Below are 27,098 nucleotides of genomic sequence, written 5' to 3'. Positions count from 1 at the left end.
TGTCTCTCTTACTTGAGTGGGATTGAGTGTATAGCTTGGGTGTAATTTCTGTTCCACCCAGGTCATAAGTACCATAAGTACTTCTCGCTGACACCTTTTCCTCCACCTCTAAATTTTGGACTTAGTCTCCAAAATAAGCAATCTTTCAGATCACAGTGACATTAAAAATCCATCTTTTACCTTATGAAAATTAATGTTCCAGTGCCTGAAATAATGAAATCTTCCTCCATATATGGACAAGTTTGCAGCTAAGTAAATTTAAGAGAGCAGCAGGATATGAGGTGGCTACTCTTTAGATTTAAAAGTGCAGCCTCATGTGCTGCTATCTTAAGGCCTTGATGTAAATCTAGTGCAGTTTGTTGGGATGTTTTACTAGGTCCAAATTAAGTTTTAGTTGTGATGATCTTTGTATAAACAAAGCAAGCTTGGTTACTGTAAGCTGCTATAGATGGATTCTTTAATGAGAACAGTGAGTTTGATCCTGTATTTAGCAACAGGGCAACAGTTGTGATCCTCATCCTCTGATGCCAATGATGATATGYCATCATAAAAGGAGGAATCATCAGTGTTTGATTACTGTGACGTTCAGCTTTGAGTCAGCTTCAGCTAATCCATTGAGCACTTTGGAAGGGAAACAAGAGGATTCAGATTTCAGAAAGTCCAAACGCAAGAGCTGTGGAACAAGYGCGCTAGAGACTCAGGCTCTTTCTCAAACCCGAGTGATACGCAGTGAGTGTGGTGTCGCTCTGCTTCTCCTCTTAGACGATGCAGCCCAACGGTATGCCATTTGCCTAACAAGTGGGAGAGATTAAACACTGTGGTCAGAAACAGAAACATAGATAGGGATCACTGAGTTCAGTCCACTACCTTTGTGGGAAACCATGAAATTAGCATTTATCACAGAAGGATAGAATAGATGTTCCATAGGAACATCTTCCCTGCATCCTGCAGGTTACATTTGCTCTGCTTAATAAAAGAAAAGGTACAAAATCCTGTTCCACCATATATGATTCATTAAATGATAATTTATTTAGCTTTACAATATAGAGAGGTATATACGTTTTRATTCACATCTGTAGTGGATTAAGAGGTCTGTTACGTGCTCACATGATAAGTCTTGATGTGTTAAGCCACAATATTTTGATAATTTGCAATCACTGTTAAGAGTGCCTTGGGGGAAAAAAACAAATAAACAAAACAAACAAACAAGCAACAAAGAAAAGCCCCCAAAGACCTCTAAATCTTTCATTTCACTATGCACAAGGAAATAATTTCTTTATGAGAAGTCCCTAACACATTGTTGACCTAACACATTCTTTTTCTTTACCATGTTGGGCACTGAATTGTAAAATCAGGTATTCCCATAGCTCTAGCTGTATGTGAAGAGAAATCCAGGCCCACAGTCAGTTGCTCTGTGGCAGTGAGTGGCAGCATTTAATAGAGCCTGGCATTTCTAGATAGGAAACTGTGGTTCTCCCTGTTGTTTTCATTAAATAAAGAGCATTTCAAAGTGACCATTCGCCCCTGGCTCTATGCATCAGCAAGAGAAACAGAGCCAAACTCTTTGGTGCTTGCAGCATGATGCCAGTGCAGTATATTTAATGGCATATTGTGCCGAGCACTACGAGAGAAATGGCATGCTCCAGAGAACTGCTTTAAATAATTAATTCATCAACTCCCTGCTGACCCACATGCCCATGCACAGTAGATRGGATAGTCTCAAGCAATCTTGTTCCTTTGGCCTCATATTGGGGGGAGGGGGAGGTCAGACGGGGGTAAATGAAGACGTAACCTGGCCACTTCCACCCCTGCCCTTGGCAGGTCTGTGCGTTGGGGCTACTCCAACCCTATGCTCATTAGAAACCTCTTCCTACTCAGAAAATTGGCATCAAGCTAAAACAGGATGATATCAGCCTATATCCTTTAAAATTTGCTGAAGGAATATTTTCTTGGTAGTTTTCCAGCCATTTCTATGTCAGTTTTCTTCAGATAAATGATTTCTCTCTTACCTTTAGATTTTTTTTTCTTTCCCTCTCTACAATAAAATTGCAATAAGTGAGATGCATCCGGTTAAGCTCTGACTCTGCCGATCCTGGGCAGTGCTGAGCAACATGATGTTGACTATACGTCCCTAATAAAGTGATACTCTGGCAAAATGTCCTTGGCTGGTTCTTGTAACAGCTATAGCCATGCCCTTCTGCAGGAAACACCGTGAGAACAAAGCAAAGCAGGACAGCTGCTTTCCTACAAAGCTCCTCACCTCATCCTCAGGTCTATTCAGGTCTTGCTTTTCCTCCAAGTTGTAGAATTCCTGGGCTCATGCTTGGCCCAGACTAATGCACATACTGGGGTTGGTGGTCAGAAACCCGCTCAGTGTGTCTTAAACATTCGTAGTGTTTGAGGAGACAGTATCTACTGAAACTCGGGATGCCTTGTGGTGTTGGTGCTTTGCCCAGACCTGGTTCAGGGAAGAATTATTCATACGATCTCTTTGAGCCTTATTTCCCTTAGTTATAAAACAGTGAAAATGACACTGACTTCTCTTTGATGTACTTCAAATTCTGCAAATGACAATCACTAAATAAGAGCCCATTAATCCTTGTGTGTTTTTTTAATTGTCACTAGTATTCCAGTATTTCCAGCCTAGAATAAATATATGTCAAGAATAAAAACCTCGTTCTTGCTCCAAAAGCTAGACTATTCCAAAAATAATAAAATTATTATTCCAAAAATAATAAAATTATGTTACCTCTAAACTTTCAAAGGTCACAGATCACTAGGAAAGAACAATTCTAAATTGTATGAATTACTTTTTTATTTCTTTTTAATAAGTGTTGAGGTGGAACTTCTCTAGCCAGCTGTAAATGCCTCTATTTGATCTCCTAGTACATAGTTCATACATGAGCCATGGAAAGCAAGAAGCATTTCTAAGGAATAATAAATATATCATAACATCAACGTTTATAGCAGAGGAGATGAACTGTGCTCTGAAACTCCATCTGTTCTGAAACTTCCATCATTCTGGAACTGTGCTCCGCTTCCATGGACTATGAAGGGAGTCTAGAGTGATTAGCTGAGCTGGGGATATTTATAGTCTAAATATGTAAGATTTACTAGATATGAATCTTCCTATCTGAGCAAACTCGCAGAAGTTTTAAAGCTTTGGTCCTATGACCAATTGTAATCTTTTTGAAAAAAAAGCATTAAAATGCTATAAAATATAGGAAGCTTTATTTTAATATTTACTTACTATATCAGGCAGAAAATAGCAGCAATACAAAGAGCAAAACTCCTCTACCAGCTGCTAATCTGCATGCCCACATAGCACAAGAACATCTACACCSCATCTGGAGAAGCAGATGAACATCGCTTTCCCTATCGATGCATTGTAAAAGTTTATTCAAAACATTTTTGGTGTTTTCGGTTGTCGTTAGTGCAATTTCTTGCTCATTATGCCACTGAACAAAATCTCTTTGAGTACATGTGGGAGAGACAAAGAAATGTTAAGAAGTTTCCTCTTAAAATCTGACTGGTTTTATGGCTACTGCCTGCAGTGATGTGTAATAACACGGCAGTTCCTCAGCTCAGGGGTCCTTGTTTGATCGCGCTAACGGAGTGGATTTGCTTTCCTTATCTCTGCGTAAGCAGCATGCACTCTGATGGATAAGAAAGGACAATGTCCTAAGGTCCTCTTTGATGTCCCCACTGTGTTATTTCATTTAGGAAGTCTGAATTTATGGTATGTAGTTATGTCTGTATACATATATATATATGTGTGTGTGTGTGTGCATGTGTGTGTATACGCACATGTATAGTGTGTGTTTGTGTCTTCGTGTGTGTGTATATATATGTATGTATGCATGCATATGTGTGTGTGTAYGTSTATAAAGATRTACATACAGAAGGTAATATACACACACAYATGCACGTATATTATTCTAGATTAGCTGCCCTTTTTGTGCATAAATAGTTCTGTAAGTTTGGAAATCAGCCACTGTTTCTCCCATAAAATAAAAATTTGGCTTTCCTGTATCAYCTGTTAGCCAAAGGATATCCACATGCTTTGCAAATGTTCCCTAAACGAGACTCTTAATACCCACAAGATGAATATATAGATTAGCATGTGCCATTTTCATGYATAAGGCTAATGCAAGGAAATTAAAGCATATGACCTAACTTGTGCCAGACGATTCAGTGCTCATCGTGGAAGAAGCATGCCTATCGTCAGGCACCTGTYCTAACTTCCATCTTCCCTAGTACTTAATCTACTGCTGAAGAAGTGTTTTGATGATAAACGGTAAATGGTTTTGGTAAATTGGATGAGAACGTGCCCTCCTCCCACAGCTGGTTCATAAATAAGGTATCCTCACTTCATGTGGGAATGTTTTACATTCACTGCACTGATACAAATAATAGAGATACTACTTTTCCTTCAAAATATATTCGTGCACTAGTTCTTGCAAGAACGGAATGCTTTTTGCATAGGTTTGCTATTGGTTTCTCTGCAAGGAATGAGAAACAGAGTTAAAGGAGGGAGATGACAGAAGGTTGGGAGAAAGATAAAGCTAAAATCATTTTAGTCACTTGGTAAATCTGTGGTTTTGTATTGTCTCAGTAGATGGTCTGATACCTCAGAGCTGCGGGGTTTTTTTGTTTGTTTGTTTAATTCTATGAAACTAAGTTTCTAAAGCTACTAAGTAGTTTTCTTTGATATTTGTTTTTCTACAGATATGAAAAACATATCTTTTACTCATATGTTTCAGTCACATTCCCAACAACCAGAAATTCTTATCTTTTAATCCTTTTTTTTTGAAAAATGATAAAGAGGTGTAAGTATTAATGTATCTCATGCTGTAACTGTCATTTCATTTGAAACTACTAGCTGACATAAGGTTTTCTGTCTTAGAAAATAGTCTCCAAAGAAGAGATGTAGAATCTCCTTGGTCAGGGCGGTTGAAGCTAAACCAATATCTGTATGTTAGGCAATCAGTTCAGGCAGACAGATAAATGGGCAAACACAAGTTTCTCAGATATTGCATTCATCTTGAGATATTGAGATTTATTCATCTGTTCCAAGCAAGTGCGACCCGCTGTTTATCTCTAAATCTCTACCAGAAATAGGCAAGGTAGGCCAGTTCTGAGTACTAATGAAATACTGCTAGAGACTGCAAGTCTTTCCTATTTAGTCTGGAATGGCTTTTTAGTATCTTAAAATTCTTGACAAGTAATTTGAATTTGAATTATGAAATGATGTTTTGAATTAGATTAAATGTAAAGTGTCCAATTTACCAACTGTTAGCTCTATCGCTGAACATTGCACACAGTTAACATAGCTGGTGAAATTACTTTAATACAAAACAAATACAAGCAACTTACAGTATATAACAAAGCGTAAAATCCAATTGATGTCTTCTGATATTAGATGGATCTGGTACACTAGAAATGCATAGTCACAAATTGTTCTCTGTATTAAAATAATGAATTGGCATGAGCTTTATTTAATTACAGTGTTTACTTTTCTCAAGTCATTTTCCTATCGCTTATTAAAAAGGAAAAGTACATTTATAAAGTAAAACACTCTAATTATAGGAGAAAACTGTTGACTGAAAAGAGCATTACACAGRACACCTATTCACTTAAATGGGTCATTTATTTAAACGTATTAATCAGGGCTAACGTCAAGGATTTTCAGTCTTTTTTATTGCAGACAATTTTGTTTGGCTGAGTAAACTAGTAGAAGAAGAGCATCGTATGCATTTCTATTCTAATTTCGTGGGTCATTTATTAGAAGGTAATTTAGTATTATAAAGAAATGTGTCATTATTTGTAATATAATGAATGGAGTTACTTTAAATATAGCTGATACTCAAACCKGGTATCTAAATTCCACCCCGAGGAACTATTTGAATTCCTGCCAAATTCAAATCTGCAGACCTCATGTCAACTGCAGAAAGGTCCGGCTTTTGTGTATCTGACCAAGTCATACAGATCAGTAATGAAGTTCTGTGAATCTGTGAAGACTAAAGATCTTACTCATAATCCCTTTTATTTGCAAATAGAGAGCAGAAGGACAGGGGATAATGATGATCCAGTGTCAAAATCTAGCTTGTCAGAATACAGTCAAATTGAACTGAAGCCTTTACATTTTCAAAATGCTTGGCAGTTGTTTTTATATACTATTTGACTAGCTTTTTCTTTATGTTATYGTTGCTCAGTAAATTAAGGAACAGGGATTAAGGCTATACATACATGATCTTGCATTATGCCTTACAAGCATACTAAAGTTTCCTTTTCAACAAAATATATACATTTAAGGCCTCACCTGATCTTTAAGGAAAATGAGTTTCTCTATTTCACCATTGAGAAGCTCAGAAATAGGAAGCATTTTACATCTACTTTCAGAATAATATAACCAAATTGCAGTATCAGTTCTAGTCTGGGGAGCACAACAAAACATCATGTTGCTATAGGAGATTAGACAAGGTACAACCTTATCATTCTTCTTGTCTTCAACTTTTCAAACCTAGCACTTACAGGACTAGCTCAGTCTCCAAGGATAGTACAACTTTGGCCTCCCCCAAGGTTGCTGGTTGTAGATTCACCTCTCTATTGGTAACTTGGTAAACATATAGAAGAACCTCATGGCAGAGATCATCAGGTTGCTGGTGGAAGAAAATCTCATTTGGGAGATGAGACAACTATATTCTTTTTTTCATCTGTGAAGAACACAAATGATATTCTTTCAAACATCACMTGCAAAAAACATCTTAAAGCAAATCATTGCAGAATCTGCATTTATTGATATTATTTGCATTTTTTTGCATTTTTTATTTCTGCCTGTCTCTTTTTCTGTCATCTCTTGGCTTTCCTGACCTGTTTTGCCCCTGATACTGTTGGCACTGTGCTATATTTTTCTCTGGTGTCAATATTAGTAGCTTCTGTATCATCATCCACTGCTGCTATCCTATTACAACTAGGTGGTAATTCTTGAAATGAGGATTTGTCAGACATTCAAAAGTAGAAAGGTAAAAAAGCCTGAAATATAGGCTACTATTGCAGATAGAGAAGGTCTTGGAAAAGGAAATCAGTGCAGATGCATTCTGCAACAAACACAGCAAAAACTGCCCTTACATACAAACTAATGGAATTCAAGTAACAGTAGACCAAAGAAATGAACTGTAAAGGTCATGAGATGCTTGAGCAAGAAGACTAACACATAATTTTACATTGCATTTTATAAGTCCAAGGCAGCTATCAGCTTTGAGCAGCTGGGCTTGTCTACTTCAGTGTGACATTTGTTTTAATGGGAGCTGCATCTTAAACAGAAATAAAGCCTTTGGAATATAAAATATCTGTCTTCCTGATCCAAGAGACATAGAAAGCTGAGCGCTTGGTAGCTGTTTAATGGGTCATAGCCAGTGCTTTTCGTGACAGCTAGTTTTGTGGTCATGYTTTTCCTTAGAGTAGCACGTACTGCTGAACTCGATTTGTTAACATTGTAGGCTGATTCCTTGTTTCAGGCCATAACCTAGGAAATAGTGGACAATCTAAATAAATGCACAAAATGCAACACAATCAAAACAGAGAATGTGAAATATTTTCAATCTTCAGATCATCTCAAGGAAGAGGTTTCTTGACGTTTCTTCTCTTACTGCATAGTGACAGACAAGCTGATTTAACAGTGGCAGTTCGTACTGACATCATCTGACAGATGTCTCCCCTGCTGGGGTCTGCAGCAGATAAGGACACACAAACCTTAGTGCACATCTACCACATTAGCTAAAACTCTCCCTGAGGTGGATTTAATAATCGTGTGTTATGTCCTGCTCTGCCTCCTGTGTGTTTGACAACCTTCAGCAGAAGACAAGAGCGACCTTGTGAGGGCAGTAATGTCTTAAAGTTTCTGAAGGACCTGAGATTTATAACTTGACATATTTTTCTATCGTGCTCACTTTCTACCTTGACAAGATGATTTTTCAAACTACGATAGATGTTCCCATTACATAATGTGTTTTCAAATCAGTTGCCAGGAGTTGCATTAAGATGTTTCAGCTTAACGATATGGCCTCTTACTCATACACAGCGTGGCCTGAACTCTGCCTGCTCAGCACTGCCTTGAGTTGCAAACTCTGCAGCGCTGTTCCTCCTACACAACGGCGTTCTCAAAGTGTAATGCCTTATTTTGGAATAGACATTCCTCCTGGAGAGCTGAGACAGGAAGAGAGAGGAGAATTTTAAGCAGTCCTTTCAATCTTCAATTCACACACGTGCATTGTTCATCTCTTAAAGTAATTTGAAAGAATCTTACACACTTTCCACAGGCTACACATGCTGGAGTTGTCCCTCCTGACCGCTTTGAGGGACAGCAATGCAAGATGAAAGTTGACTCATCTGTTGTGGTCGTACTCAGTGCTACTAATTCCACACATCTRCAATCCATAAGTTTATGTTCAGTAAGCTTACACTTCCTTCATAATCAATGGGAATAAATAGTCACGATTCAAGCACTTGATATGTACCTTATAATGAAAAGACTCATTTCYTAGAAAAATCTTTTTCTCTATCAGTTCTCCATCTCTCAGCGGAGCTGGGGGTGACAAGTTCAGTTTGCTTAAGTCCCTCTCTCAGCTCAGTGTTATCTTACTGTTCTCAACTCTTACTGAAGATATTTAACTATCTTTCTCTTTTTTAGTTTTCTCTTCATTTGGAAGATATAAAAATCGAAACCTTTCCTATGAATAATTTTTCTTTCACTGCAGCGCCTAGTATTAGAAGATGATGCTCTGTTAAGAAGAAAGCAGAAGAAACATCTATGCTGTTAAGAGGGGAAAAAAAAAAGGAAAGTAGCAATTATTGTGCTTTGTAATTTCAGAGCCAGATGCTGCAAATCAGTTTTGGGGCTTCGTTTGTCACAGCAAACAGTGCACACTAGCATGCAAGTGGAAGCTATTTCTTCCTTACTGCAGTCCTCGAGACTACTGGTATACAAGTCAGAGCTACTCTAAGTTACACAAGCTAAAATTGTTTCTGAGGGACATTAATCTAACATTACATTTGAGGAGTGCACCATTTGTTAGATATATTTTTTCCCCTTTAGGGCTTAGAAACAACCCATTCCTTCATATACTCTTTGTATTCACACATAGAATAACACAGTGACATCACTCCCAGAGATGTCTTTAGACATTTAAAATAAATTTAAGTTGGCATTTAAAGTCTTCAGGTGACAGATTAGTAGGGTAATGACTCCAGCTGTCTGCTGCTTTTGCAGGGCAATGTCTCCAAAACTAATTGGTCTGAGATTTAATGTTAAAGGACTGTCAGAAATATCTGACCTTTTACATGGATTTTTGGATTCATGTTAATCTAATTTGTGTCCTGAAATCTTGAGTATGTCTGTAGGGTTAATTGTTTGAGATGCTCAAATGAGGACACCAGGCAGGTAAATTGTTCTCATCTTTGTGTTTACAAAGAGGAAGTAAAATCGAGATCCTTCTCAACATAGGAAGATAAACTTTAACCTCTGAGGGGTGGGTGATGTTATTGCTGAAAATGAGAGGTCTTGACAGCATCTTTGAAAACTATCTGGTCACTGAAGGCTGGAAATAACCCATGTTAGTTTGACCTGTGAAAATACAGGTCAAATGATTTCCCTAGAGTGATATTGCAAGTCTAAACCATTAGGGACAGAACCTATCTCCTCTCATGCCTATTGGCTTGGCTGCACTTGACCCACTTGGCTGCAGCAGTGACCATGCAACTGTGGAGTTTAAGGTCCTGAGACAATGGAGCAAGATAAGAAGCAGAACTGTAACCCTTCATAAGATCAGATTTTGGCCAGTTCAGGGACCTTCTTGGAAGGATCTCATGGGAAACTGTCCTGCAGGGTAAATGGGACCCAGGAGAGCCAGCTAATCTCCCAGGATAGCCACCTCAGAGCACAGGAATGGTTAATTACAATGTGCAGAAAGTCRAGCAAGGACAKCATCAGTGAACATGGAGCACCTAGCTGAGGTCAAATGCTTWAAAGGAGGTAAACAGAAGGTGGAAACAGTGCCAGCCTCTCCAAGAATAGAAAGACATTCTCTGAGCATGTAGGAARGGAGTCAGGAAAGTTAAAGCTCTGAAACTAGCAAGGGAGGTGAAAAGCAACACAAAAAGTTCCCRTAAGTACCTCAGCAGAAAAAGGAAGGCTAAAGTGAGTGTGGGACCTAGTGACAAGCAACATGGGAAAGGCTGAAGTATTCAATGGCAGTTTTGTCTCAGTTTTCACTGGTAAGGCTTCTCCTCAGGCTTAATAGGTTCCTGAGCTTCTAGCAGAATCTCTGGGAGTGAAGCAATACTCACAATATAGGAGGATCAAGTTAATGATCACTTAATCCACTTGGACATAGACAAGTCCATGGAACCAGATGGGCTTCATTCAAGGGTGCAGAGGGAGCTGAATGGTGTTATCACAAGACCTCTCTCTAGCATCTTAGAAAAATCATTGCAATTGTAAGAGGTTCCTGATGACTGGAGGAAAAGTCAGATATCACATCTGTCTTCAAGAAAGGGGTAAGAAGGGGGATTCAGGGAATAACAAGTTGGTCTGTTGGTCTGGAAGATGGGCTAGTGTGCATTCTCAGGAAGTTTGCAGATGACTAATTTGGAGGGAGTCGGCAATATTCTGGAAGGCAGSTGGTTGTTCAAGGGAACCTGAACAGGCTGGAGAAATGAACCAATGAACCTTATGAAGATCAATAAAAGCAAATATAGTCTTGCATCTGACATGGATTAACTCCATGCAGCGATGTAGATTGGAGGCCAATTGTCTGGGAAGCAGCTTTGCAGAAWGGCACTTGAGGGTCCTGGTGGGCAACAAGTTGAACGTGAGTCAGYGAGCCTTGCAGAAAAGAAGGCCAGCAGTATCCTGGGCAGCATTAGCAAGAGTATTGTCAGTAGGTTCAGGGAAGTGATGCTTCCCCTCTATTCAGCACTTCTGAGACTACATCCAGAATGCTGTCCTGGTTGGGCTCCCCAGTAAAACATGGATATTGACATACTTGAGGGGGGCACCAAGATATTCGGGGGCTGGAGCAAAGGATGTATGGGAAAACCTGAGAGAACTGGGTTTGCTCAGTTTGAAGAAGAGAAGATTCAGGGGTGACCTTATTGCAGTCTGCACCTACCTCATCAAAGAATACAGAAAAGACAGGCTTTTCTCAGAAGTGACTGCCAATAGGCTGAAAAGAAACAGATGCAAGTTGGAATGTGGAAAATTCCAACTCGATATAAGAGGAAAAAATTACTATGAGGGTGGCCAAATACTGGAACAACTTGCCCAGGCAGGTAGTGGAATCTGCATCCTTGGAGGTGTTCAAGACTCAGCTGGACACAGACCTGAGCAACCTGACCTAATTAGACTTGCTCTGAGTAGTCAATCAACTAGATGATCTCCAGAGGTCCCTTCCAATCTAAATTATTCTAAGATTCTACAAGGATGCCTAAATTATGCTGCCAACRCATTATATTCAGTAAGCTAAATACTTAGAATTAGTTCACTCTCCATTCTACATTTGCCACTATGTAAATCTTTGTGAAGTATATTCTCCTAAATACTCTGCTTTGGCAACTTGAATTACTTGATCTCTGACTAACGGATTTTTATAATTCAACTTAAATCAAATTTGAAAAGGCACCATATGTGAAGTAGGCAAACTCTAATGCAATTAAAAAAAAAAGTTAATTGATAGCTTTTCAATGCCTTTAATTCACACATTTCTGAGCCCACCTGCAACTGCATTTTTCTATTACCTTTTATATTTAGTTTCAAGCAACAGTTTATGCCAAGAAAGGCTGAAAATAGACCTGTTAAAATGKCATATTGTGCAATAATAACATGTGATAGTATTGATATGAAATAGGAAATTATTTCTCATTTTTCCTTCTACTGCAGCTTTTAAATACCAGAGTAATTTTAGCCTAAAAAAAAAACCAAAACAGCAATGGATTATATAACAGGACATTTTTTCCGTGACATTGTATATCAAATCCCTTCCAATTTTCAATTATTTCTAGTAGAATTTCTTGATGATCCTTTTTCTTTCTTCCATCATGAGAATAGACAATAGATTTCATGCTAAGGCTGATGGTTTCTGAAGCCTTCCAAGTGGTAACAACTCACTTGATTATCATCAGCTGTTTTTGTGTTGGTCAAGCTAGGCAGACCCCTCTATGTCTACTGCAGAACACTAGAGAACAACTTGTAGATCTGCACAAGAGAGCTGGAGAAAACACTCTAGCTCCAGCCCTAAGCCATGTAGTAAAGGCTAAGAGACAGGTAGTGCAGAGTCTAAAGGAGTCAAAGGGAGAAAAGTGCAGTTCCACTGGGTATGTGGTTGGTGAGTTTTCACTCTTGTTCCTGGAGGCACATGTCATTTGGGATATTTAATGTCCAAAAACAGACTCAGTACCTAGTTGGGAATGTAGTAACTTTCATAAAAGTTGACCTTAGCCTATAGCAGATATACGAGAAGGTGGGATTGCATTCTTAGCCCATCAGAGATCAGAAGTGGAGTAACTTGCAAACTCATCATGCTGCTCCATAGTCATGCGTCACTGAGGGAGTCTTAATCTGGAGCCTTTGCTCAGTCTATGCACCATAAATGAAACAAATTTAGATGTATTATGAGTTTTCCTAAAGTTTCATGAAGTTCAAGGACGGAACACTTAGTTGCTTCCTCACTTCTCTGTTTTCATAACTCGTTTTCTTCCCCCAAAGTCAGCAGCAGATAAATTCCTCCTGTGTTTGACAGTTAGTACCAGCTCTAGTCATTGATTGCAAGGGTTTACATGCATTTCTGAATCAGTGCATCACTTTCAGCAAGTGAAAGTGGTTAGGAGGTCTGTTGATTGGCTAAAAGTTACCATCCAAATCTATAGTTTATGAAGAGACTTAGGAAATCTGAGCTGTTATTGATAGTTGTCCTATCTTTGCATTTTTGCACTTCTCCATGAAATCCTAGGAGATCTGAAACAGGGCTAAAGCTCACAGTTTAAGAAAGTGTTTCATTTTAAGACTGACCAGTGCAAATTTCAGATAGAAATAATTTATAGAACATTTTTTTTGTCAGAATCACAATTTTTTGATTTATCGTGCCTTAGTGCATACTCAGCTTGTGCTCTGACTAAATATAAAGATGTTTTGGAAATTTTTGTATTAAATATGCTATGGCCTTTACAGTTAAATTTCATCCCCAAAATGGGAGCTACCAGTCTGAATTTTGCTCCTGGAGTACGGAGTACCTTACATTAGTAGATAGGAGGAGTGGGCAATGACTGACAGTGGACAACTGGACTTTCAGAAAGCTCTGCAACAAAAGAGGAGTAAGAATTTTAATTTCTGTATTTTTCTTTTCTTACTACTTTTGTTATACAGGGTAGCTTTTATGTTCCTTCTGAAAACTGCATGCAGCATGCATACAAATGGCATAAGGACCTGTGTCTTCTGCTATTGAATGCTCATAGAGGACTTCATGGGTACTACASCCTCATAATGAAAGAGATTCCTGATTTACCACAGCTGAAGTTGGGTAAGAGAACAAATATTTTAAATTTCTGAGTATAGTCCAGCGCAACATTTTCAATACACATTTTAGTGCTGACAATCTTAGGCTGTTTAGAGACTTTTTCTCCCTGCTTTCTGATTACTGTTTTTTTTGGCACACTGTAACAGAGGACTCCTGCTCAGTCTGTGTAACAACTTTTTACCAACTGAAGGTGGCTTGACATGCAGACAGGTAGAATTTTATAATAAATACTTGCCTCTGGATAATATTTGTAGTTAGTTGTTTTCAAAGGCTTGAGCTTCCAGTATTGAATTCCCATGAGACAGCAAATTTTTCTCTTGAGTAGAAATTGTTTTAAACTGAAAACAAAACTCTAAAGGGTAATATGAGTGTAATTGAAAAATACTCCCTCACTTATCTTTGGAAATGTATTTCTTCCTTGCCAACAGCATAATTACAATTTTTTCTTAAAAAAAAATGATTCTGTTTTTCTTTCTAATTCAATTGTTCAATAGATTTTCTGGGAGGAAAAAAAAAAAGCTCTCTGGGTTTGCAGAACAGAATTCTGTAATTTGTGTTTAGTCRTGTTTGTAGTGACAGAGTGAGCTCTGTGAAAATTAGGAGCACTCTGAATAATTCCAGCTCTCCCAACTGTTTCTTTGAATTCAGGGAATGTGGATCATGCTTTCGCATCCATCTGTTTCTATATTTGTAAGCCTGTATGCATATTTTTGAAGTTATCAGTTTGTTATATTGCAGGGGTAGTAATATTGAGAGAGCTGATTGTGTTGGCCATTAGCTTAAAAAAGAGAGGAAAGAGCATGTGTAGAGCAAAAAGGGAAAACGTTATCACCTCCGTTGCGTGTAACGCATTATGCTGTACAGCCTTACGGGACGATAGYTCCTGTTCCCTATTCCATGTATTGTTCCCTGCTATATAATTCTTTTCTAAAGAGCCTGTGAGTYGTAGTGTGGGAAGTGCATATACTATGATACTCAGCTGAGCCACGAGAAAGAAAGCACATCACTTTTGTATGCAGAAGACTGAGAGAGGATCTTATCGGTGTCTACAACTACCTTAAGGGGAGGTGTCAAGGGGAGGGGGGCAAACTCTTTTCAGTGGTGCCGTGTGACAGGACAAGAGGCAATGGGCAAAAACTGAGATGCAGGAAGTTCCACCTGAATATGAGCAAGAACTTCTTTACTGTGGGAGTGACAGAGCCCTGGAACAGGGCACCCAGAGGGGTTGTGGAATCTCCTTCTCTGGAGACATTCAAAACCCGCCTGGATGCGATCCTGTCTAACATTCTGTAGGTGACCCTGCTTGAACAGGAGGGGTGGATTAGRYGATCTCCAGATTTCCCTTCCAACCTCAGCCATTCTGTGACTCTCTCAGGACTACATCCAAGCAATGTTGTACATCCTAGGGGTGAACAGATACTTCACGCTGCCCACAACAATACAGAGATGCTCAATCTAGTACCAGTCAGAGATATTTGGTTTATCTTACGTGGCCCTGTGTAACWGCAAAGGGAGACTCATTTATTGTGCACCATTTGCTCAAGCTTTGAAATGGTGAGACTATATTGTACACAGATCTGGAGCAGACTGTAAATAACAATGGCTGACAGCAAACTAATAGTAGGGRAGAGAATAGATGATGAGAATTATGATCACTCATGTAATACAAGATTTATATTAGATAGCCATAGTCTACAGCTGATCAAAGGTTTCCTGACCAGAGAGTCAAGTTCAGCCTCYTCTCTGAAGACCTCTACAGACCCTGAGCTGGGCCCAACGCAAGTGCAGAGCTACCCTAGGACTGACAAGCACTGACTTTTTAATCAGATGTTTAGGTAGAAACAAATTGCAGGGAAGAGGATATTGCTCTGGAAGTTTTGGAATTTTACATTTTCTTTCCCAGGATGCCTCCCTATTATGAAGAAAAATATCTCTTCTGAGATGCTGAGAACTCCCAAGTGAACTGTTTCTTGTAATTGTGGTGATCAACTTTTGCCCTGGTTGTTTGAAGTTGAAAGATTAAATCCTGCCCTCTTTATCTTGGCAAAAGCCTTCCAGAACCTGTATAGGTTTAATTGTCCAAGTCACATGAGCAGAAGTTGTGCTTGAGGAAGGTGAGTTATGAAGTGCCCAAATATGAGCCGAATCTTGTCCTTCAGGAAGTAACAAGTAACTTTAGCTTGGATGAACAGCAGAGTATTAATGATTCACAGTTCTCAAATCTGATCTCTTTCTTTTTCTTTTTCCTTTTTTTTTTTYCCCTCCATAGAGGAGCTATCTGTGGAAGACACGTTATCTCAACTTTGTACGGAGCTTCAGGTATTTCCATCAACAGTTTCAGTTCATACATGTAATTTTCAAGGGCTCTGACACAACCCTGTTGTGTGTCAGAGCCGGAGGAATTCGGTGCCAACAGAAAGTTTGCTGAATGTTTCTTTTGCTCAAATTCATATCATTTTGATTATTCACTTACATGATATTTCTGTCACTTTTAACAAATCGCTAGCTGTAATGCTTTAACATCCTTCAGTGAGCCTAGTCCTGAGTATCAGAGTATGCAGAAAAAAATTGATTGGAGGGTAGGTTGAAATTGCAGTTCTTCAGCTGACAGTCTTTCTGCTGACAGGAGAAAAGACCCTTTGGCAGGTTGTGCAGCCATATCTTTTCAAATAAAATTGCCTAAGTGTGGAGGGGAATCTGGGAGGAAACAAGCAATTCAGGGCATGGCAATAGCTGAATTGCACTTACTTCTACCATGCTTGTTTCAAGTGAGATACAGGGAAGCTGTCAAGGGTGTCAGAAGGGAACATAGGCATCATTTGAATATGGGGCAAAATGTTTTCATCATCAGAGATTTAATATATTTGATTTGCTCAGTTTTCCAGGAGGAAGGCAGAGAGGGGACTTGATTATCAGATGCAGGTATGTTCATATGAAGAAGATTCTTCAACACAGAAGAGAATAGTTAGGTGACAATAAATGACTAGAAGCTGAAGCCAAAGCAAATTGGAAGTAAATTTAAGCTACATTTTTGAATGGTGGGCTAATGGCTGTCACCCGTGGGTGAAAAAATGTTTGGGAAGTGGTRAATTTCTTAATTTTAAGTCATAACTTGGATATCTTTCAAGGAAGTACATTTCAGCCAAATTTTATTTAAAGAAATATAAATTATTGGCCTCTTCTCTGTTGGATAGCTAAAATTCAGAAGTCTTAAAGATACAGGAAATTGGACGACATGATCTAGATTCTACTTAGGACTTATTCTCTATGAATCTGGGAAATTTCAAATTGGCTTGGCAAATACCAGAAAATATCAGCACTAAACTCTCCGAATTTTCTAATTCTTGTCTAATTCCCATTCTTAAARAAAAAAAAAAAGACAATCAAGAAAAAAAAAACAAGAAAAAAAAATCAAACAAAATTCTTGACTTGTTTTGCAAGACTATTCGTAAGGCCAGACCACCCCGACTGTTGTTTGCAAGGTCCAGCTCGTGGGAACAGTGCAGCAGCAGAGGTGAATACAGCAGTTCGAATGGCTGCTTATCTGAGGGGTCRTGAAAACTTAGCTGTGGTTTTCCTGCACACCATCAAAATATTTGGCATTATCATCCTGTGCTCATAACAGTCTACCTTTCCAGGCATAATCTGATGATGAAGGTCATGAATTTGCAGAGACTTTAAGGACATGAATGCTGATATCTAGTAGACTATTGGTGGGCTATAAGTGCAGTATTGACCATCTGCACTGTAAGTGCTGAAGTTTTATGTACCTCTATATGGGGTACAAATGAATATTGGGAACACTCTCCTAATATTTTGCCTCTAGGAACTTGTAAACTGAAACCATTTCTTTTCAGCCAAATGTAGGGRAAAATGGTCATTTGTAAAGGAAGAAAATGTTAGTAAAACCACAGAGAGAAGCTTGTGAGGTTGGTTTCCAATTACTACTGTATTACACGAGTCAGGTTCAATCTCAAAAATAAATAAAACAAAAGAAGAAAGGAAAGCGAATTTTACTCCATCACACTTTGATATTCAAGTCAAGGACACGGTGGAAACTCAAAGCAGGAGAAAATGGAAGGACAATATTATTTTAATCRTTTGATTGATTTGTAAACAAACAAGCAAAAGTAGCCTCTTCAAAGCACACCTTGACTTGTTTTGCGTGATGGGAGTGTTAAAGACTACCCTGGCTGGTGTTTGAAAGGAAACACCCTTCCCAGCAACAGGGAACGCCGTGGCAGAAGGCTTGTGAATAGAACAGCTAGACACTCCGTGACCTTTTTAATTGCCCTGTGCTGGCCTTCATCCTGGAGAACTGAATCCCTGGGATTTCACTTGCATCTCTAGCTTGCCAGGCTCTTGTTCTGTGTATGCCCGTGTAGCAAGACATTTGAAATTAAAACTGGATATGGCTCTTTCCTTTTTTTCYCCCTTTTCCCCCTTTTTCTCATCTTTTCCCCTTCTTTCTTTCCCACTTTTCCTTTCCCTAACTTAAGCACTAATAAACAAGAAAAATAGCCATCATACTCCTAGTATGATTTGCATTAATAAAATATCTTCCCCTTTGAAGATTTTAAAATAAAGTAATGCATTAAAATTGACATGAAGCTTATAATATTGAGTCCAGTAAACAAAGCAGGGCCCTAATTTGGCAAAGAGCAGAATCAGCATCCATCTGATTTCTCCAGTACTAGAAGATTTACTGGAGCTTGTGGCATTTTGGGCAAATTGTTGAATCAGAGTATCAAACATAGAATGTAAACTCAGTAAGAATAGCTGTGTTTATTATACATATGTATTTGCTCTGTTTGTCTGTCTTTTGCACAGTTTGATTTTAATCTTAATTTAGTTTGTCACCAATCTGGAAATTACCTGCATAATAAACTGCGCTATCGCAGCTTTTGGTATTAAGCAGGCTTTCAGCATTTTCTGCCACTCTAGCCAAAAAGGGAGCTGGCCCTGAACGAACCGATACGTGATTCCTCGTGGCATTTTTTTCTGGAGCATTTCCGAGAGTAGTACCTGTTTCATCAAAGGTAGAGTCCCGAGGAATAGATAACGGTTCAGTTTTGTATTCTTTGTGCCAAGCCGGGGGAGGTAAAATGCAACGTCTGTCTGTTGTTGTTAAACAAATAGTCAAACTAAGATGACCGGTATGCAGGGATTTTGCTGCTGGCCTGTGCTTCCTGTGCTGCAGTTCTCTGGTGGTGCAGAATTACTGCTGCAAGCCACAGGGTACGGAGAGCCCTGGCTCRTCCGAGCGCAGGACAGATGCACCGCTGGACTCTGCCATGTCTGTTTTCATTGTGCGTTGAGGACACAAGTCTTTTTTTTGTTGTTGTTGTTTTTTTCCTCCCCCCCCCCCCCCCCCTTAATCATCCATCTGGTATCCTGAGAAGGATTTTTCTATTGAGAAAGGAGATGATGGGTGATGGTTTATTATTTCAGAGTATCCAGCACCATCTGCTGGATAGTTTAGAATCGGCTCTCAGGGATTTTTCGCTATTTACTTCCTCAGCAGTGAAGCATGTCAGCGAAGACTGAAGCTGTTACTGCTTCCTGCTCCCCTGTTCTCTAGCCAAGACCTGTTGTGCTAAAGCACATGACAGTGAAAGCCTGGCCTGCTTGATTTTGGGTAAAAGAACTGAAAAGTAGGGTTTTCTCTTTTAAATATTCCCTTGATTCAGAGTTATTCTTTCCTGGAAGGACTTAATCSAACATTCTGTCATGACCATTCTTGATCTCAAAATATCCTTTCTCCCCTCCAGCTGYTGAGCAATCCAGAGAAGATAGCAGAACAGATAAGCAAGGACCTTGCCTGGCTTTGCTCCCACCTCTTGGCCCTGTGGACCCAGTTCCTGGAAGTGGCAACACTTCATCCAGAAGTCACAGCTTATCTGACTCAGGAACATCACATGCTGAGGGTAATGTTAAGAAGTTAAGAGTAAGCTCAGTAATTTGCTGATAGAGGGACATCAATGGTATAGCTGGATAAATATTTCTCAAACTTCTGTGATCATATAGGTATATTCAGGAGATGAGATTAGTAAGACAGAAAGTGAAGAGGAGGTAAACACAGACTATGTTTTATGGCAAGTAAAATACTTCTTTGACTGTTTTTGTTTTCTTCAAAACTAAGGGAGTGGAATAGTGAGCATTATGTCATTTTATTGCCTTATAAGGRATACAAGTATAGACTACAGTGATCATAAAACAATTTTAAAAAATATAGTGCTAGAGTAGTCTTTCATGGGAATGGGATAAAAGCGAATCTTGTGCAAAATCAGGATAGCTCTACACTAGTTTACCAATTCTCAAAGCCTTCTGCTACCTTGAAGCACAGGGCAGACTTTCAGACCTAACAAAATACCATTGCTGAAAAAAGTTTTAAAATTATTAGTATCTGTTGAAGAACAGGGAATCAACAGTAACCTTGTAACTTCATTCACCTCTACTTTAGCAGTAGGGTTTTCCAATGGATTACATCCCGAAAGATGCTTCCTGGAGCCAGAAACACATGGCTATGAGATCCATTTTCAAGATCCAAAGAAACCTAGGATTGCTTTACAACTGCTTCTCAACAGCATAAACAACCTTCCACGATGGTGGTTGCCAACAGTTTACAAAAGGCACCAAGACTACGCAGAGCGCTTTGCAGATATATCCAGGAAGAAGCTATTTTCTCTTTCTCAGCATTTACAGGCTGATTTAATGACAGGTTTYGTCTCTCTTCTATAAATTTTTCCACATGCACAAACGCTTGAGCTTCAATCAAATTATGTGGGCAAAAGCAGCCCTCTAACACTGAACAACTCTCTGGACTGGCAATTCTGAGTTTGAGAAGATAGTAGGATTTGTTACAAGCAAACGGCTCATCCATACAGAAGCTGCATTTCAGTTCTGTACCTCTGTTAATCAAATAATACAGTTTTGGCACCCTTGTCAGCACCTTTACTTTCAGATAYATTCTATACCACCACATGCAGAAAAAAAAATTACAGATATGAGTTTCTGGAAAGCAAGATGTTGTTTTGGGGGGACCTGGGATGCTGTGTAAAATGGGTACGCTGTAAATATCAAAATACAACATGGAAAATTAAGTGGGTGGGAAGAGGTAGAAATGATCAAATGTAGTTTTCTGTGCAGGCTAGATATCCCTGATAAATAGCCAAAAGGAATTTATCTCAACACTTTTAACAAAATTATATAGGAATACAATTTGCTCTCTTCAGTGTGTCACATATATATAGTTAGTACTTTCCCTTCCCCCTGTAAGCTGCATGTAAAAAAATGTTGTTATTGTTCATGAAATTGGCACTTATACTTAATAATAAAGAGGGCACAAATGRTTTTATATTTAAAGCTAATTAGGTCAGACCTACGTAGTTCAGCAAGTGCTGTACCTTCCATTAGGACCTTTTCTGTTATTGACCACTATATGCGCAGTTGTATAGGAAACAAGATATTGCTTTCATTGCATCAACGGAGCTGAAGTCATAGCACAATTTAATCATTAGAGCAAGGACTTATGGAAAAAAGAAAGGAGAGGATTAATCTTACTTAGCTTTAGGAAACTAGTGTGTAGGTAGCTACGGCTCAGCTTACTCTCCAGTTCCTGCTAAAGTCAATGGAGGTCCAGCCTCTGGAGACCAGAGCATGAGTCATCTCACCGAAGGGAGACATCTAATTCATGAGGAGATGACTAATGCTCAGACTCCCCTGCTTCTTTTGACTAGGTCTCCCTCAACTTTCAGAGGAACCTGAGGTGGCTTATTCAGCTGAAGGGTCCTGTAGACAACCAGCTTCAGCAAGATGAATTCCAGCCCCACGGTTCTAGCCCTGACTGRTGCCAACTGCCAGTGACTTTTAGCAAATTACTTACCTTTGTGTTCTTTGGTTCCTTCCCATATAAGCTGTGTGTAATGATACTTCTCAAGCCATGGAAACAGTTTGAGCACCTCAGGTGAAAAGTCATATTATCAAGAAACAACCTTCGTTAAGAGATGCTGGTCCTTCTTTTTTGAGAAACACTATTTGCTGAAGCACGGTTGGGATTTAGAAAGATGCTGAAATGCTATGACGTACGCTTTTTGCTGCCTTTCTCTGGCACTGTAATAGAGGTCACTTTTACAAACGTTATTAGTAATGTATGGGCTGCAGTTTAACAGCTTAGTACGTTTGATTGCATATCACGATTGATTGATTGAATCCCAAAGCTTATTCCAAGGCAGATAGCAGTACTGAATTTTTTATAGCTTATTTCGAACTCTGTGCTCTGCCAACCATGTCAGATCTGTGGCTCTTTTGTAATTGATTATCCAACTCTGAACAGCTCTAAAGTCCATGAAGAGATATGGAGAGGCCTCACCATGACGTAGGCAGATGTGTTTCTACTGTGATAAGGCTTATTCTCCTCTGAGCTGATATGTAAAACTTTTGTTCTCTTGGGAGCTGCTGTGGATGTTCCCACAGAAGACATAATCAATTATGAATTGTTCTAACTTAGTAACTCACTCTACTGCTATATGATTTGCACAGTGGGAAAAGAAGAAATCTTCCCCAGTTTGCAGGGAAAATGGTAAATTTGGTAGCTTCTAAAAAAAGACTCGGAAGATGCGCATAAGGAAATACTGATTTACTGTCAAGGGACAAGTCTTTCATCCCAGCTAACTGTGCAGCAACATCAGCTGCTTCATGATGGACTGGGGAAGTGAAGCAGAACTGGGCTGCCTGTTTGTCACCAAAATGGTGCAAAACAGAGGGAGCGCACTAAGGAATCTGTCTTTGACAGTCAYAGGTCTGTTAGTAGCTTGATTGTCCTTTGCATTTTTCAGCAAATCCAATGTTTAATTTGTGTGTTTCCCACTCAGGTAAGAAGATTCTCAGAAGCCTTCTTCTACACTGAGCACCAGAAACTTGCTGTGCTGACATTTCAGGAAGGCCTGTAAGTAATTCATCAAACTGGAGTAGCTGAAAACGTAGTTTCTTAAAACATTTTGTGGTTCAGGATAAGGTCCTCTCTGCTGAAAATGGAGGGGGACTTGATTTGAGAGAAGTTGCTGGCTCTAGTGTCTACAGGTCCCTGTGTTTTAAGCTTGTTGAAATGAGTGTCAGAAGTGGTACGATAAGTGGTGCCACTCAGGCCCCAGAGAATATTAATTTCAAGACCCCTATGAGATGTTGCTTTCTCTTACTCCCTCTCACATATGACTTATTAGGGAGATTGTGATTAAAATGCTTTAGCAAGAGCCTTCTTAGGGAAAAGATACAGGAGATCTTCTTTCTCCATCTCTCTTCTCATTTCCAGCTGGGTCCCTTTCTCTTCAAAGCTCTATCTCCCCCAATGACACTAGTCTTGGTGCAGGAAGAATTATTTCCTTGCTGTCTTCCTCCAATTAACTTCCCCAAGCCCCTACATCAGGATCATTTTTCCATTTTCAGTAGAAAGCAACCACTAGAAAGCAACATAAGCTTAACACTTAACAAATTGTTTTTTACCATCTCTACATGTTTTRTGTGTAGGCAATCATGGATTTATTTTATTCTTTAGTTCAGACCTACTTTATATATCAGAAAAGACCTGTAAATTYGGACAGGAGTCTTGATTCATTAACCAATAACCAGTGCAAAACTGAAAATTCACTGATTGCTGCAGCTCAGGATTGGAGTGGGGATACCACTGCATTAACTGGAGGAGAAGTGGGAGTGATGTGAACTCGGAGCTGATGATCAGCTGCTCAAGAATCAACAGTACAAATAAATGTTGCAGTGGGCTGCATTCATAAAAGTATGCTGTGAAACACATACAACACACATATTTTCTTCTGCTTGATACTGCTCGCATAAAGCCCAATTGAGTAGTACACAAGGACACAGTTTCAAAGCTACATTAGAGTAAATTCTGCCTTTAGTTTTAGCCAAGCAACCTGATGATCACAAGTAGAGTACATGGATCAGATTGTTCTCAGGACCTGGCCCCTGAGGGCAGAGTTCAAGGAAAGCTGCTCAGGTTTGAATCTTTAAGTAATGAGTGACATCCTGCAATATTTCTGCAGTGAAACAGCCTGTCACTGCTGGAGGGACCATGGAGTTATCTGTGTGGAAATCTGTCTTTCAGAAATGGCTTAAAGGGTATGATCTCAAGTCAACAGAAAGGAAGAGACCACCTTTCTCAGAGCTGTCACTAGTGACATTTRGGACAATTCAGTGATGGTGGAAAGAGCCATGACTTGGTTAGTGGATAGGTTAAACAGGTTTTGGCTTGTTCTGCCAAATTAAAGCAGCTCTGTGGCTGCAGGGTCCTAGCTGTACTCACTCAGTGCTCCCGTGTCAAGTTTTAAGGAAAGCCCCATGTCAGCACCCCAGGACAAGGGCATGGGCACTGGTGGCCTCATCTAAGCAAACACAGCCTTGCACAGGAGAAGGCCTTATTGCTTAAAGTGCCTTCATTTCTCCAGGCACTGAGGAAATTAGCCCATTTTCTGCAGATGAGAAGTACTTCTTCCTTACTGCTTTTCAGGAAGATTAAATACATAAAGAGAATAGTTTTCAAACACTAAAAATTGATCTCTATAGTAAATTTGGTCTGTGCAAGCCTTAGGCTAGAGTCCTCCTTTCCATAGGTTGTGCTAGACTGTACAGAATGGAGTATTTATCTGGTTCGTAGAGGCTCCAGCTGAGACAGGCTATCACTGTACAAGGTGCTATACAAACACATCAAGTGATGACAAGTTTTTCCCCACAGTTGTTTTTCCCTTGTTAGCAGATTAGAAGTTTCTTTCCTTTTTGTGCTGTTGTTTTAGGCTACGCTGCGAATTTTGTCGTGTGTTAGGCAATCCACCTCCACGCATAACAGATTGGGACCGCTCAAGAGAGCAGTGCATGCCATTTGGTCACAAACCAATATCTATTTTAGATTATTGGGTTTTTTTAATRTGGTCTTTAGTGAAATACTGATACTATTAATGTCAGTGAGAACTTTATTAGAGTGCCAGGACTTAACTCTGAATACTCAAGTGTTGCTGCAAGCAAGAATAAGTACTTAGCTGTTTTGTGAATCCTATCTGAGTCATGTTTTAGCTATCTGTGGCTTCTTTATCTTTGAGGGGGAAAAAATTGATGATCTACAGGTAAGAACAAATAGCAACAATTCTGTGTTGAAGCTGAATCTGATATGCTGATCTGAATGAGTTGTTGGTATCTGGACATAGGAATCTTCCATATTGGCATGAAATCAATACATGCTTTTTGAGTTTTGTTCTGTAATTTATGAAATATGTTGCTTCCAATTTTCATATGGCAGCTGCCGACCTCCCACCAAGAGTAATCTGAAATATTGTTGTTGTTCTGTCCTATGGGATGCATCCAGAATTGCTTCCAGCTGATAGTCTATGAAAAGTTTGTTGCCTTCATCTCGATACCTTAGGATAAACAGACTAATTCATCAAAGACTAGTATAAATAAACAAACTTTGTATTGGAAATATGTTTCTCCTTATTTTTGGGGAAGATGCTTACATAAGAATGTTCATTAGAACCAAAAATTACTGTATATTATAGCCTAAATGACTTCTGTGTGGCCATTTCATCTAGCATCCCATAAAGAAAGTTATGTAGCATTTGACATGGACCAAAAGCAGATGGACAGTTTTTCTAGTTCTGCCAACATGCAGTAGCTAAACTGACCAGTCTTAGGTCTTCTAGACACATACTTACGTGAAATAACTGCAGTCTTCTCCAGATCAATATAAATGAGATAAACGGCCTGCCATTTGTCCTGCTCGGCCTCGTTCCTCACTGCACTGTTTAAATTGATTTTTGATTACTGCTTCCTGCATCTGTGTTTTTGAAACTCTTGTCACAGTTAGAGTGGCAGGCCTCTTTTCCTGCAGGGAAACCTAACGAGGGTTCAGTATCAGCCAGTTGTGGTGATCTGTGGGAGGACAGAAATGAACTATGGTAGCTAAGAGGAGCCTGTGGCAGAGGTAGTAGTAGCAATTTCCAAAAAAAAAAAAAGACACAGGTTTTGTAGTGACAGTATGCAAGCAGTTGGCATCTCTGACTGAGACATGGACATCAACTCTCGGGATACCTCTTCAGAGTGCTGGGTACCCGCTTACTACACACCACTACCTCTTCTCCAACCATATTGTGGTTGTGACAGAAAGAGGGGACAACATTAGTAATACTGGTGGAAGAAGCTGCATGTGTGTGTGTGTCTTTGTAGGACAAAGCCTTCTGACATTGCTCATGGCCACAGGAATTCAAGAGGTTAAAACTGAATTCTGACTGACAGTTTCACTGAATCATAGAGTAAAGTAGGTTGGAAGGGACCGTGGGAGGTTATCTGGACCAAACCCTGGACCAAACTGAGATTAGATAGCTCAAGGGCTTGTCTGTCAAATTTAGCCTATCTCCAAAGATTGTAATTCCACTCTGTTCCAGTGACTGAATCAGCAGTGATATTTTTTTCCCTAATACGTAGCTGGAATTTTCCTTGATGCAACTCCTTTCTATTGCCTCTTTTGCTATCACTCTGTATCTGCCAAACATCCATGGTCTCCATACCCTCCCACTGGGAAGCTCCTGAAAACTTTCTGTATATCAGCTTTTCTCCCAGCCTGCACTGTTGCATGGTGCTACTCCATCCTTAGTGTACAATCTGGCATTTGTCTTTATTGAACTTTGGCATTTGTCTTTATTGAACTTCATGAGGTTCCTGTATGCCCATTTCTTCAGCCTTCCCACGTCTCACTGAAGAGCAGCCTTGTCCTCTAGCACATCAGCCTCCCCCCCTCCAAGTCTGTCATTATCTGCAAACTTACTGAGAGTGCACTCCATCCCATCACTGAGGTTGTTAATACAGACAATAAACTATATTGCCCCAATATCAATTGCTGTGTTCCACTGCTAACTAGCTGCCACTCTTAATTTTGCTGCCTGGTTTGCAGGACTGACTGGGAAATGGTACAGTAATTATTCCGATGTTTGGTTGCTTTTGTACTTTGCTACCAGGATCCAAAGTCATGGACAGATTTCTACAGAAATTCGGAATTCGGAGTACTTCACCAGCATGCCCCCTCTGCCAGTAGAATGCCTCGACATAGATGGGGACTGGAACACACTCCCAGTTATATTTGAAGACAGGTATATGGATTTGCAGTGCAAAGGTGAGTGAAACCCCCCAAAGTGCAGTTTGATGAGACAGCTTGAGCTGAGTGAGTTTCCACTACCTCTTCCCTTCATGAGCTATCGCTTACCTTGGGCTGGTTCTGGCACTCATCTGATTGCTTCCTATTCTGATTCAAATCACTAAAACTGCTGAAAACTAACTGCTTCCACCACTACACCTCCCCTCCYCCCCCAAAAAAAGAAAGAAAAAACAAAGAAAAAAAAAGCTTGTTGTTCCGTTGTTCCTACTTTGGAGATGGATGGGAAGGGAAAAATAGAAATGTGAGGGGGAGTGAGATGTTTCCCTTTAGCATGCTTATTCATAAGGTGGCACTGTGCACTCGGGTCCGTGCTT

The 27,098-nt window shown here is 39.6% G+C and overlaps 1 protein-coding gene across 1 annotated transcript in view; it reads left to right on the top strand.

Annotated features, from left to right (window-relative positions):
- FAM135B (family with sequence similarity 135 member B) overlaps positions 1–27,098 on the top strand; it is a 139,015-nt gene that overhangs the window by 97,809 nt on the left and 14,108 nt on the right. The window contains exons 7-11 of the mRNA XM_085326032.1: positions 13,421–13,574; positions 15,841–15,890; positions 19,343–19,498; positions 22,445–22,518; positions 26,588–26,742. Of these exons, the coding sequence (XP_085182158.1) occupies positions 13,421–13,574; positions 15,841–15,890; positions 19,343–19,498; positions 22,445–22,518; positions 26,588–26,742 (589 nt within the window). The remainder of the gene's footprint in view (positions 1–13,420; positions 13,575–15,840; positions 15,891–19,342; positions 19,499–22,444; positions 22,519–26,587; positions 26,743–27,098) is intronic.

Source organism: Rhea americana, unplaced genomic scaffold, assembly GCF_003343005.1.
Source record: "Rhea americana isolate MKP2758 unplaced genomic scaffold, rheAme1 scaffold_0, whole genome shotgun sequence".
Classification (NCBI taxonomy): Eukaryota; Metazoa; Chordata; class Aves; order Rheiformes; family Rheidae; genus Rhea; species Rhea americana.
Note: the sequence above shows the minus strand (reverse complement) of the source record. Positions and strands in the feature narration are given on the sequence as shown.